Below are 12,311 nucleotides of genomic sequence, written 5' to 3' on the forward strand. Positions count from 1 at the left end.
CTCAGATGTATATTAAAAGCATAAAAAAAGAATCACATGATGGCTAGTAACTTTTGGCCTTGTTATCTTGTGTTTTTTCTTGCTTTAAATTAGTGCATCAGTAAAATACATTAGTCAAACTTAGCGGAGATTTGGTTGGTTATAGTAATTTCCATGGAAATGTTAAAGGTTTAGATTCATTTTATAAGGGGGTGTAATAATACTCTGTCAGGACACCAAACAGATACATATATTCAATATCTTTATTTTATTTATAGTTATACAAAATTATAAAACATTCAAGCTGAAAATACATTTCCACCTTATGCATCTTTTTATTTGAACATCCTCCCACCTCCTCCACTTTGTTCCAGCTCTGCCAACACAGACTTAAACAGCAGCATTCCTTTCGCCTCATTTAAATCAACAGTGGTCTTGGATGAAGTGACGTTGTGTACAAGCACAGGCCGTCAGTATGTGAAACGAGTGGCCGTGCTGTATAAACCTGAGAGAAAGCATGTATGCCTGCACAGACTTTTTTAAAAAATCAATTTATTTTGCCACTTTAATGCATCTTACAAAGAACTAAAGGCTATAACAAATTTAGTGTTTGTCAGTTTACACACTTTCAAGTAATGACATTAAGAACCCCTCACTCACACATAATTTACCATTCTTAAATGAGTTTGGATAATCAAGGCAGCAACATTATGTACACACTTAGATTTGTTTCAGTTGACAGGAGATGAGTTGAAATGTGCATGTATCATTCAGTAATAAGGAGTACCCTAACTCGACTGGGGAAACTGGAAGGGAGGGGTGAACACTTGTGCTAGTCGCGTCCTCTCTCACTGTGCGCACTTCCTTTCCCCTCCCATGACAAAACTACAATCACAAGAAGGACAGTACAAGTTAAAGTAGACTGTAATGTTCTAGTGGGGGTGAAGTCTAAAGTTGAAAAGGCACAAGCACCTTTGGATATTGTATTCAAAAAGGAAACTCGCATTCATTAAAAAATTGATATGGTCTCCGGCTAACTTGTAAATATTGTGAATGTTGACATGGAAACACTGAACGGAAAAGTTCATGCACTCTGCGACAGTCTTAGATGTTGCCACAGTGGCCCACAGGATGAGTCCAGTACTGATGACTCAACCTCCAGAGCACATACTGCAGTTTGGCTCACAGTTGTGAGTCTGTTTTCTGAGGTTTGTTATTGGGTTATACCCTAAAGTATTGTTGATTTAGATTTTGGCTGTGTTTTCAATCATAAATCCACCGTCAGATTAGGAGCAGAAGCACGTATCTTCTCTTCAATCTTCAGCGTCGGTGGATTGAGATAACCCTTGTTCGCAGTCCTGAAGGACGGAGGCCTTTCCTTCAGTGCCATTTTTGACAGTGGGTGGTTGCGGTTGTTGAAGGGGTCGTCGTGGTAGTCGTCGTGATGCACAGTCATCGGGGGTCTGCGATTCCTGATCTTCTTTGCAGTCCGGACAAGGCGCTTGAAGATGAGATAAATGATCTCGCAGATGTTGAGGACGATGCAAAGAGCCGAGGCGCCAACCATGAAGTAGGTGAAGACTTTCTTTTCAGTGGGGTGACCAATGAAGCAGTCAACTATGTTTGGGCAAGGGGACACCTCGCACTTGACCAGTCTCGGCAGGTAGAAGCTGTCATAGATTCGGTGTAGGATGTAGAGGAAGGAGACCTCAATGCCCGTCTTGACGAAGAGACTGATCAGGTAGGTCCACCACAGGCCGCCATGTTTCCTGCCTGTGTTGCTGTACAGCTTGGCTTCTTCGCCGTGCTTGGCCCTGTACTTGCGCTCACGGTCGTCGCGGTACGCCACGTGCATGACAACCATGAGGGACGGGCACGTGACAAAGATGAGCTGCAGGGCCCACAGGCGGATGTGGGAGATGGGGAAGAAGTGGTCGTAGCAGACGTTGGCGCAGCCGGGCTGCTTGGTGTTGCAGTCAAAGTCCTTCTGCTCGTCACCCCACACACGCTCTGCTGCCACTACGTACACCATCACCCTGAAGACAAACACCACAGACAGCCATATGCGCCCAAATGCTGTTGAGTATTTGTTCACCCCACTAAGGAGGGCTTGGAACGTCTTCCAGTCCATGTCCTTGGCTGGCAGTCAAGTAGCTGTTGTCTGGATATCTTTACCTAGTGGTGGTGGTTTATCTTCAGACCTGGATGTGGCAGAATGAAGAATGAGTGAACACGTTTTTATTGTCTGTTGAACTTTCTGCTTTCCCTCTACGCCAGTGGCCTCTTACTTACTCCAAGTGGCTTTTACTGTATAACAAACAACCTATTGTTCTGTCCTTTCAAATCAGCAGTATATGCAGAAAGGTGAATTAGTGTAAAAACAAACTTCCAAACGCCTCGTTTATCAACTCCATCAGAAACAAGAACTAACAGTGACACAGTGACGAGTGGGCCTGAAAGCAAAGTGTTCGCAAAGGAAACAAGTTAGACCGACATTATTAACACACTCGGGGGAGGTTTGGAAAACGCAGTAGAGATACTTTAGAGCTTTAATGCAAATATTTATATGTTAGAAACCTAAGTAACAGTAACAGTAATCAGCTGTGTATATCTTGAGCTAAAACTTGCTAAGACTTGGCGTTTTTAATGACAACAGAGCAGCGTTTTACGCACAGCCGCTGCGTAATTTGGCCACACGTCGTGTTCAAGTTCGACTTGTCTACTTACACGAGGCTTCTTTCCCGACCACTAGTGGATTAGAAAATCATATACTGCTTTATAAGAGCCAGTGAAGCCACATATTTAAAAAAAAAAACGCTCCCTTTCAAATAGCTGAAAACGCGAACTTGACGATTCGCGAAGACCATCAAAGTTCCTTAATGTTTGTTTTTCACTCACCAAAAGGATCATGATCCCCCAGCCGGTGAACACACGCTTCACTAGGTGTATTTTCAGAGGAATTGTCGTGGCTTGAAAATCAGTTCTCTCCCCTGACGCACAGATTTGCTGATCTGAGACAGGTATAGCGTTGAGCGCCTGTGGGTGGAGTTGAGTTGCCCAGATGTTGTTCTTCTTCTTCGTCTTCTTCTCCCCCCTCTCCTGTGGAGCTTTTTTTTTTATTCTATTGGCACGCAAGTTCAAATACCTACAGTCTCCGAATGGAGATTGGTCTAAACATGCACCATCAGCCACAGTTTTCTGGAACAGAAAAGCCTCTTTCTTCTTCACCTCGGTACACCCAAGAGGTAGACACACCCTGATGAACACGCTGGTGTTGTTGTGTAAGCCATGAGCCTCTTTTTGTTTTCTAAAGTATCAGGACACCTAAGCAACAACATTTTTTATGTAAAAATCTTCTGAGTGAGTGATGTGAGGAGAGGAGCTATGGGGAAAGAAAGCACAGGAAATGTGTTATCAGAAGCTTATTCTGTTTCACTGTTCCTCATTCATTCACGCCATGCACAATACATTTTTTCCAGCCTTGTCACAGTACACCCTCAAATGCCAAAAAAGGTCTGTTGTGTTTCCTCCATTCTTTTTAAACCCAATCTCTACTCAGTTTACAAAGTCACAGTTCATGAACTAGCAACAGGACCCTTGTTTTTAGATAGCGGCCTTCAGTTTTTACCATCCCTCCTCTCTCCTACATCGTTTTTGTTTCCGTTTTTTATGTAAAAGAATATCATTGTCTGGAACTTAAGTGTCAGAACGTGTCAGATCTTGCAGAACAGTCCCTGTGTGCAAAGCTGTTGAAATCTGTGTTTGCCTAATACAAAAAGGATAAATACTCATGAAGAAGAAGCCCATTCAAGTACACCACTAGTATTCTTCTTTAAAACTAAATATAAGCGAGCATACTTTACATTTACTTATCAAAGATAAAGGAGACAAAATTTAGTTTGAACTAGAGTGAACTGAAGTATGCAGAAATACCCAGCATGCCTTTCAGCGGTTTAACTTGGAGAAAACCACTGATGTTGGGAAAGTAGAATTTCTCACAGATTGCTGTGTGACATGGTGTTTGGTGTTTTGAACAGAGTAAGTATGGTAGCTAATTAAATGATGCATTATAAACTTGGAGCTGTGAGTAAGAAAGCTAAGTATTTACACGTCCTTCCCTCTTAATTACTTAATAGAGTACTACATTATACTTCCAGTGGGAATAACTGTGTTACATATTTATTTGCAGCTGAAGCGCTGTGGTTGAAAGTATTCATGGAATATGTAAAACTAAAATGCACATTTAAATCCTGTTTTAAGTTCTCTTTGTTCAACGTGACAGTACTACAAGCTAAGAGTAAACCTGTAAGGTCAGTATTTGTATAAAGAGGTACACATAAGGTATACTAGTAACTAAAGTAATAATACATGTACTTTCACACAGCTTTAGGGTTTCTGTCTCTGAGGAGTGCGACAGAACACCTGTTGTGATGTGTGACACCCAGACGGGGCTAACTTTTTGGCTCCAGTCGTGAAACACGTACAGACAGTTTGCGACACACCTGGAGGAATGAGGCCCCGTGATTCAACGGTTTCAAGTCTCAACAACACAGGGCATCACGACAGCATAAACAAATCTCAGCACAGTGTGGGCACTGTGAAAGGAAGGAAATGTGCCAGAGCAGAGAGAGGATGGCAACAGGAAAGATAACAACCCGGTGGGGAGGGTCTCATTACGAAAACGACGTTGAACTAGACAAACACAATACAGACAAACACAGCTGAACATACTGCAACTTCTTCATATTTTTAGAGCCGGTTTTGCCTTTTTGTACATTTTGCTCATTGCAGTTTCTGATCTCTCAGGTATTTTTCGCTTCTTTTTTCCTGCTCAGGGTGTGACATTCCTGCTACGACCCACCAATACACTGCAGGCACATAATTTAGTTCAAGCAGCAACTTGTCTTTCCTGAACTCGTCTTTGTCTCTATGATAATCAACAAGTCTTTAGAGTTTTCACTGGGGGTGCTATCTTCTGAAATACCATAGAGGTTGAGTATTAGAGAAACCAGTGGTGCCTGCAGTTGATGCTGTGTGTTTGCGTGAAGATGCTCATGGTATTTTGAGTGGCACTGTAAAAAAAAAAAGGATTCACTTGATTGAGCTGGTGGTCAAGGAGAAGTTACAGACAAATATTATACTGAATAAAACTGCATGAAGAGAGACTTTATGTGAGAAAATATGTTTTTTCCCCTCTCTCTGTATACATTTAATGCCCCTCTTAGACACACTGCAGTGTAAATACTGGAATCATCTATTCAGGGCCTACACAGACGTAGAAATTCCTGGGCTGGGTGGTTCCACTCATCAGCGAGATGAATCAAACCGGGGAGTGGAGACTCCTCCTCTGCCCATTTGAAAGCACCAGTCAAGCTAAACAATGAGAGGGTTTCTCATAGCAACAGGGTGATCTGTGCTGCCCGTGCAGGGAGAAAGCACATTATGAAACCCACGAAGAAAAAAAAATACAAGTGAAGAAAGCCTGAACACAATGACCTCGTGCTAAATCAACAAACCCTTTTCTCTTTTTTATGAAAGGGAAATGACTTTGGTTTGCACTGTTCTTTATTGCATTTCCTAAGACACTCACAAACTGTACAACTGCTTATTACCGACGCAGTTCATGCTCAGAACTTAAAGCAACACTGCACCATTGTGTGTTCGGTCAATTATGAAGAGTAAACTTTTTCAAAAAATGATCTTTATTGAAAAATAGTGTCAACTCTGCAGCCGCGCTGCACCTCAGTACTGTGAAATATACAAACCCTGATATCATGTTTACAAAACTGCATGTAAAGTTAATTGCTTTATTTGGATGAATGACAAACAGTAACATACACAGCAGCACAATCTTACAGAACATTTCATAAATTACACAAAATACAGTTTTTACAAAGAATTATACGTGAGAATGTGTGAGTTCAGAAAAGACAGCACAGTCTCCAGTAAACAGTCTGAGGTTGGGCACTGAGCGAAGGGAAAAACTTGCTCAGGAAACCACATGCGTTAGTAAAACCACATGTGTTTCTCTAAAGCATGGAGTGACTCATGTAATTAATCTTTAGGCTAAAACTGACACAGCATCACATACAATTGCAAATTTCGTTTTTTTTTTTTTTAATATAGTTATAGTTATTCAGTAAAAATGTCTGAAAATGCTCTGACCCCAACCTACAACACCAGGCACATTCCAGATGAGTGACACATGCCTGCAGTAGCATAGACTCGCAGTCCACAATGTCTTTCGCTGTGAACACAGAAACGGTAAAGAAATAATACAACTGTAGTTAAGTCTCACAATATACAAACATCTGCTGACAAGTCTTTTCAGGAAGTGACGACAGGCATCTGTCCTCTACCAAGTCTTAGTGTTTTCCTATAGTCTTTGTCTTTCTCATCAGTTTCTCAAGACATGGCCACGCTGTACGAGGGTGCAGGCATTCCATTTTTGCTTGGTAGCTTTATGGCGTTTGACTCCATCAGGGTGCTCCCGCTGGACATTGTGCCAGTATTGATCTTATGAGAGTGACGGCCTGAGGTGAAGCATTCACAGCAGCGTTTGCCGACCAGGTAGAGGATTTCAAAAATGGAGAGCAGGATGCAGGCGAGGCTGGTGGCCACCATGAAGATGGTGAAGATTCTTTTCTCGGTGGGCCTGGAGATGAAGCAGTCCACCGTGTTGGGACAGGGCGCCTCTTCACACTTAATGAGCAAGGGGAAGTCGTAGCCCTCATAGAGATGGTACAGGAGGTAGACAAAGGTGGCGTCCACACCTACTTTAAACAGCAGGGTCATGATGTACGTCCACCACAGGCCTCCGCGCTTCTTGCCAGTGTCCGGGTAGAGAGTGCGACAGTTTTCACCGTTCTTGAGTCGGTTTTTCCGTTCCCTGTCTTCCCTGTACGCCACGTGCATAACCACCAGTAATGAGGGGCAGGTGACGAAGATGAGCTGCAGGGCCCACAGCCGGACGTGGGAGACGGGGAAGAAGTGGTCGAAGCAGACATTGTGGCACCCGGGCTGAGCCGTGTTGCAGCTGAAGTCTTTCTGTTCGTCACCCCATACCTTCTCTGCTGCCACCACATACACCATGATCCTGAAGAGGAAAACAACAGAGAGCCACACTCTGCCAAAAGCTGTGGAGTATTTGTTCACCCCGCTGAGGAGACCCTGGAGGAATGCCCAGTTCATGATGTGGTTTGTTCAGCCCGTCTTCTCTTCCTGCTGATGGAATACAGAGGAAGTTGTTTCAGGCTTTAATGGCACAAGCACACCATCTACCAGCATTAAACAGATTGAAAACACAGTTATGTCACACTTGAACAAAGACCGCAGGGCATTAAAGAAGCCAACTTCACCACAGACATGTGAATTCAGGTGTTTACATATCCTCAAGACCAACAAATGACAAAAGAGTGTGACCTGAGCGTTACAGTAAATCGATCCATGAGTTAAAGGTACTTTTAAGAGTTGGTACTAAAGAGAGTTTAAAGTCTTCGCTGTGTGAAGATTCACTGAAGCAACTGGAGCTTGAGTCAACTCACACTTACTTACCAGCGACCGCTGAACTCTTCAAGTCAGTTTGTTCCGTGCGCAACTGCGCGTATCCAAAATACCCACACGGCCAAATCCGCCCAAATCAGACACATTCAAACCAGTTCGCGTTACTTGAATCTGGATTTCTTGACATATCCACTCGAAAAACTTACGCGCTCAGTCTCGCTGCCCTGATTCAGTGTCGGAGCAGAGGAACAAGCTGGAGCTGTATCTCACCACTGGAAGTCTCAGAACATTTCAGTTGGACGGGATTGGAGGGGTGGAGTTATTTGCCTGTCGTGTCTCCTCCACCACTCAGACCTGTTCAGCTGTGTCTCCTCCACCACTCAGACCTGTTCAGGTGTGGCACCTCCACACGCCAAAGAATGACACTCACTGGATTAACGTTAGATTCATTTGATCCTGTTGAGGTGATGAAACTCGTCTGCGCTGTGCCTCTTACATCATAACTTTGTTTTTGCTTTAAAAGCATTAAAACCTAAACTTTTTAGCATGAGACCAACAGAATGAACAACATGACACATTGATCCTTGTATGTGGAAATAAATTCTTCCTTTACTTATTTAACTTGTACATAATAAACTAACTATTAGAACAATTTTTATTTAATTTGCCCAGAAAACATGCATCAAGCTGAGGATTTTTTTATTTTAAAAAATGCTTTTATTGAAATATTTACATGGCAAAAGATGAGGGATTAACAGTACAAAAGATGGTGAATACTCTAACAAACACAAACACACGCTCCTTTTCATTCACACATATTCTCCGCAGTCTGAGATGATTACTTTCTGCTTCGTCTTCCCGTCCTTTGTTCCCTGAGCCTGCAGAAGAAAAACAACACGTTTACACTGTACTGTGATTGCTTGAAAATTATAGTATGATCAGCAAAACCTGTCTAAACAGTGTGATCACAAATCTCACTACTACTAGTGATATTATAAATGTAATCATTTATTTCACAGTGGGATCGGAAAACAGAAATAGTAAACCACTTCATCTGTTACCTCCATTGCACGAAGTACGTCCATGCCCTCCACCAGCTCTCCAAACACCACGTGTTTCCCATCCAGCCAGTCAGTCTTGTCAGTGGTGATGAAGAACTGGGAGCCATTAGAGTTTGGTCCGGAGTTGGCCATGGAGAGCTGCCCTGTGTGCAAGAGACCAAGTTTGCCCAGTTAGCTTCAAAATCTACTGGTAACCACTTCATTCACAGACAGCTCCTGAGAGAAACTCCTCACCTGGAGCGGTGTGTTTGAGGACAAAGTTCTCATCGTCAAACTTTCGGCCATAAATGGACTTCCCGCCTGTGCCGTTGTGGTTGGTGAAGTCGCCTCCTTGGCACATAAATTGAGGGATGATGCGATGAAAGCTGCTGCCCTTGAAGCCGAAGCCCTTTTCATGTGTGCACAAGCAGCGGAAGTTCTCTGTACAGTGTTAGAAATAATGTTAGCTGTTATTGTCTTCTAATGCTTTAATTTTAACTGGGCAAAGGTTTTTGCCCATTTAAAGTCAGGTTAGTGCCTTTTAAACCCATTATTATGATACAAACCTGCTGTCATAGGGACAATGTCAGCCCTGAGGAGGAAGCGTAGTCTCCCTGCTGGCTTGTTCCCAATCTTGATATCCATGTAGACTTGTGGATTAACTCTTCCTTTTTTAGCTGGGGGCTGATCCTGCAAGACGAAATGATGCCCTGTTACTATCTTTACAGTTAAGAATAAGAAGCACCAATACATTTTAGACAAATAAAACAATTTCACCTCCTGTGTTGCAGTGTTGGTTGTTTCTCCACCCGCTGCCTCCGCCTCAGCCTCTGAAGGTTTCCCGGAGAACTTCTTTAGCCAGTCATCATCCGACCACACTGAGGAAAAGGCAGGGTTAAAATCAGAAGAAAGAATCTAAAAATAAAGTCCAAGCTTCCATAAACAGGTTTTTGTCACTCACCTGGTCGAGAAGAACCTTCTTTGATTCTCATAGGTTTAGCGATGTTGACCCGGATAGTTCGTCCAAAAAGCTCAGACTCATTCTAGCACAGAAAAGAAAACAATCAGGAATCTCTCTTTTTAACCTTCTGGTCAAACTACAACACCCTCATAACGTTTAGGATCACTTGTCTGACTCCACTATTTTAATATTGCATTCAAAAAAGCATATGGTTAGAGTACATATTCTCAGATTTTCTTAAAGGGTAAGCTGCTGATGGTAATAGTAATAAACTTTGAATAGACATGAGTCACTGCATGCAAAGTTTATGCAAACATGACTATTCAACATTGCTCTGTTTCAAGCATCACGGCGCCCTGAAGTAAAAGGACTATGTAACAAGACTGCTGTAATCTCAATGTCACACTCAACTTGACACTGTGGACTCTTTTTTTTTTTACTTTTTAAATTGCAAATATCAAGGTTTTTGTACCAACCATTATAGAAGGTGTACAACTGTACATCTCACAAACAGTAATAAAATATTGCTGTGTACAGCAGCATGATCCACTTACCATGTTATCAATGGCTGCTGCAGCATCCTACAGAAGACAAAGAGAATAAATAGGTTGTGCACACAGAATAACCTCAATGAATTGCCCAGACTACCATTAACTGTATTCTAAAACATCACTTCGGTTAAACAGTTTATACAGGACACTGACAAATGTCATCCAGTCATATTAATGTTTGCATTCCAGAGCATATCCTTATTAACAACAGTGAATCAACCATCAAAATTAACTTAATCCCACTTACTTTGCCAATGTTTTTATGTTGCTACTGTGGTATACACTGAACACATTTTAATGTTTTATGGCAAAAGATAACAGTACACTCAAAAAGTTTAATCAAGCAGCTGCACTGCTGTGTGTTGCAGTTAAAACTCTGTGTCTAGATGTGCTTCAATATGTAACCACAAATATCTGCACTTGATTCTTACAATCTAAAACAGTCACAGTACTACGCTAATATTTTAAAGTACACTAATATTAAATGGCACCAACAACATATTATATCTGGTCATTTTTGACAATGCACTGTTTTACACACACAAGCATTTTCTTTAAATGAAGCATTAATGATAACAAGTGGCTTATTGAACCAGTATTACACACATAAGACACTAAACTATTAAAATCACTGAGCGATTAGTAAAGTATCAATTATTATTTCTTTTTCTTTGATTATTAAGTGTTTAATGAGCCTTCAGCTTTAGAAGCCAGCAGATGTCGCTATTTTATTTTTTTTTAAGTCTTGAAGCTTCAAATCCTTCTGTTTCCAGCACAAACTTAGTGATCTTTATTATAACAGTTAATAACTGCTTAATATCAAAATCCTCCCTCTTGTGTTAGTTCCTTGTGTACATACCTCTGCCAGTTCAAACTCAATAAACGCAAATCCTCTGTGTTTTTCTGAAAACATAACAGACCACGCATTATAATCTATATTAATCCTTTACTCACACATAATGTTTAATGTTACACAGAAACACTGCATCCACACATGTGTTACCAGTAAAATGCTGGTTGTACCTGTTTCATAGTCTAAAGGTATCTGGATGTCTGTGACGTCTCCAAACGGGATAAAAGCCGCATGTAAAACCTTCTCGTCCACCTCCTCCGCCAGGCCACCTGAGAGAAACACACAGACCCTGATTTTGAGCTGATGAGCATTAAAATATGCTAAAATGAAAAGATGTTCATGAGAAGACTGAGAATAACAGGCGTGTTGCGTTCAAGACAGGGAGTGATCTACACTGGAGCTTTTTAGTTTATTTGCGGATTCATTTAACTTGCTTTTAGTCCATAACCTGACACAATGTGCTTTACAAACAACGATGGGAACACTTTCTGAAGTTTACGATCAGCAACATGTGTTAAAATCAACATTAGAGTTGACGTGTCGAGCGCATATTTTTCCGGGAGCAGTAATTTCCACTGAACGTAACGTTAATATTCACTTTCTTCATGTTTGACTGTGTCTGCTTTATATAAACTGTCCTAAATACGACACTTACATTTACTGAAACAACGTAAACTAACGTTTTTTAGTGGAAAACCAACAATAACTTACCAACATACAACACTCGTTTGGTAGCCGCCATATTGGATTTGATCCCTCAACTTTGACCCCCACTGTTTCTCATTGGTTCAGTGAAAGCTAAAGCCCGCCTCTAGTCCAGCCGCTTCAGCGCCACCTGCGGGAGCAAACGCTATTACAGCCGGTCTCATTTTCAGACTTTTAAACTAAACTCTAAATAGACCCAGACTTTTTAAATTAATCATAATGATTTAATAGCTAAATTAATTGAAGTTGTATATTTCAATATTTACATATGTGCTTCTTTCCACTGTAATGCCAACATGGCCGCCATACAGCCTCTTTCAGTGCAGTATATATATAATTTAGTGTATATTTTTGTTTTAGGTAAAACTTTCTAGTAAGCCTTCATAAATGTTTATTAAATTTCATCTCTGTAAAAGCGTTATTGTTGTTCATTTACAAAATATAAATAGATATTGGCTACCAGGTTGTAAAAATATTACATATTAAAATATAACTAGTGTTTATTCTCAACCAGCATCAAGCTTTTAAAAAATAAAGGCTCCTGAGTTTATCATAGCGAATGAGTAGTGTGACCTTTGGTCTTTGGGAAAGGAGCAGTAGAGAATGTGGACCAAAGAATTTTATTAGCAGGCCTAACTAATCAGACGGGATTTTCTTGTTGTAAAGTTTCCATTACATTGTTTGAATCAATCATCTATTCAAAGAGTGACCACACTGAA

The 12,311-nt window shown here is 41.2% G+C and overlaps 3 protein-coding genes across 7 annotated transcripts; all 3 read right to left on the bottom strand.

The window, feature by feature from the left end:
• Window positions 1–224: 224 nt before the first annotated feature.
• On the bottom strand, window positions 225–3,185 carry cx35.4 (connexin 35.4). Its single transcript, XM_026354781.1, has 2 exons — window positions 2,878–3,185; window positions 225–2,180 (listed from the first exon to the last, which is right to left on the bottom strand). The coding sequence occupies exon 2, from the start codon at window positions 2,108–2,110 to the stop codon at window positions 1,247–1,249; it is 864 nt and encodes a 287-aa protein (XP_026210566.1). The 5' UTR covers window positions 2,111–2,180; window positions 2,878–3,185; the 3' UTR covers window positions 225–1,246.
• A 2,478-nt stretch (window positions 3,186–5,663) lies between these two features.
• On the bottom strand, window positions 5,664–7,863 carry LOC113159237 (gap junction beta-4 protein-like). 5 transcript variants are annotated; one of them, XM_026355835.1, is made up of 2 exons: window positions 7,689–7,863; window positions 5,664–7,200 (listed from the first exon to the last, which is right to left on the bottom strand). In XM_026355835.1, the coding sequence occupies exon 2, from the start codon at window positions 7,168–7,170 to the stop codon at window positions 6,385–6,387; it is 786 nt and encodes a 261-aa protein (XP_026211620.1). In that variant the 5' UTR covers window positions 7,171–7,200; window positions 7,689–7,863; the 3' UTR covers window positions 5,664–6,384. The 5 variants fall into 5 exon arrangements, with proteins under 5 accessions (XP_026211620.1, XP_026211619.1, XP_026211618.1 ...); XM_026355834.1 differs by having other exon boundaries at window positions 5,664–7,203; XM_026355833.1 differs by having other exon boundaries at window positions 7,534–7,863.
• A 319-nt stretch (window positions 7,864–8,182) lies between these two features.
• On the bottom strand, window positions 8,183–11,653 carry ppie (peptidylprolyl isomerase E (cyclophilin E)). The gene is made up of 10 exons (XM_026355829.1): window positions 11,599–11,653; window positions 11,058–11,156; window positions 10,894–10,937; window positions 10,038–10,064; window positions 9,484–9,565; window positions 9,300–9,400; window positions 9,089–9,212; window positions 8,778–8,963; window positions 8,544–8,686; window positions 8,183–8,360 (listed from the first exon to the last, which is right to left on the bottom strand). Exons 1-10 carry the CDS (start codon window positions 11,627–11,629, stop codon window positions 8,292–8,294), a joined length of 906 nt encoding a protein of 301 aa, XP_026211614.1. The 5' UTR covers window positions 11,630–11,653; the 3' UTR covers window positions 8,183–8,291.
• Between the last annotated feature and the right edge of the window lie 658 nt (window positions 11,654–12,311).

Source organism: Anabas testudineus, chromosome 12 (assembly GCF_900324465.2).
Source record: "Anabas testudineus chromosome 12, fAnaTes1.2, whole genome shotgun sequence".
Lineage (NCBI taxonomy): Eukaryota > Metazoa > Chordata > Actinopteri > Anabantiformes > Anabantidae > Anabas > Anabas testudineus.

What these genes read in the sequence shown, in the direction of transcription:
- ppie (XM_026355829.1), bottom strand. Translation starts at nt 11,629, where the DNA reads ATGGCGGCTACCAAACGAGTGTTGTATGTTG. An exon ending in ACCTTTAGACTATGAAACAG is followed by an intron (nt 10,938 to 11,057) that starts GTACAACCAGCA and finishes TTATGTTTTCAG; the next exon opens with AAAAACACAGAGGATTTGCG. An exon ending in TTGAGTTTGAACTGGCAGAG is followed by an intron (nt 10,065 to 10,893) that starts GTATGTACACAA and finishes TGTCTTCTGTAG; the next exon opens with GATGCTGCAGCAGCCATTGA.
- cx35.4 (XM_026354781.1), bottom strand. Translation starts at nt 2,110, where the DNA reads ATGGACTGGAAGACGTTCCAAGCCCTCCTTAGTGGGGTGAACAAATAC.
- LOC113159237 (XM_026355835.1), bottom strand. Translation starts at nt 7,170, where the DNA reads ATGAACTGGGCATTCCTCCAGGGTCTCCTCAGCGGGGTGAACAAATAC.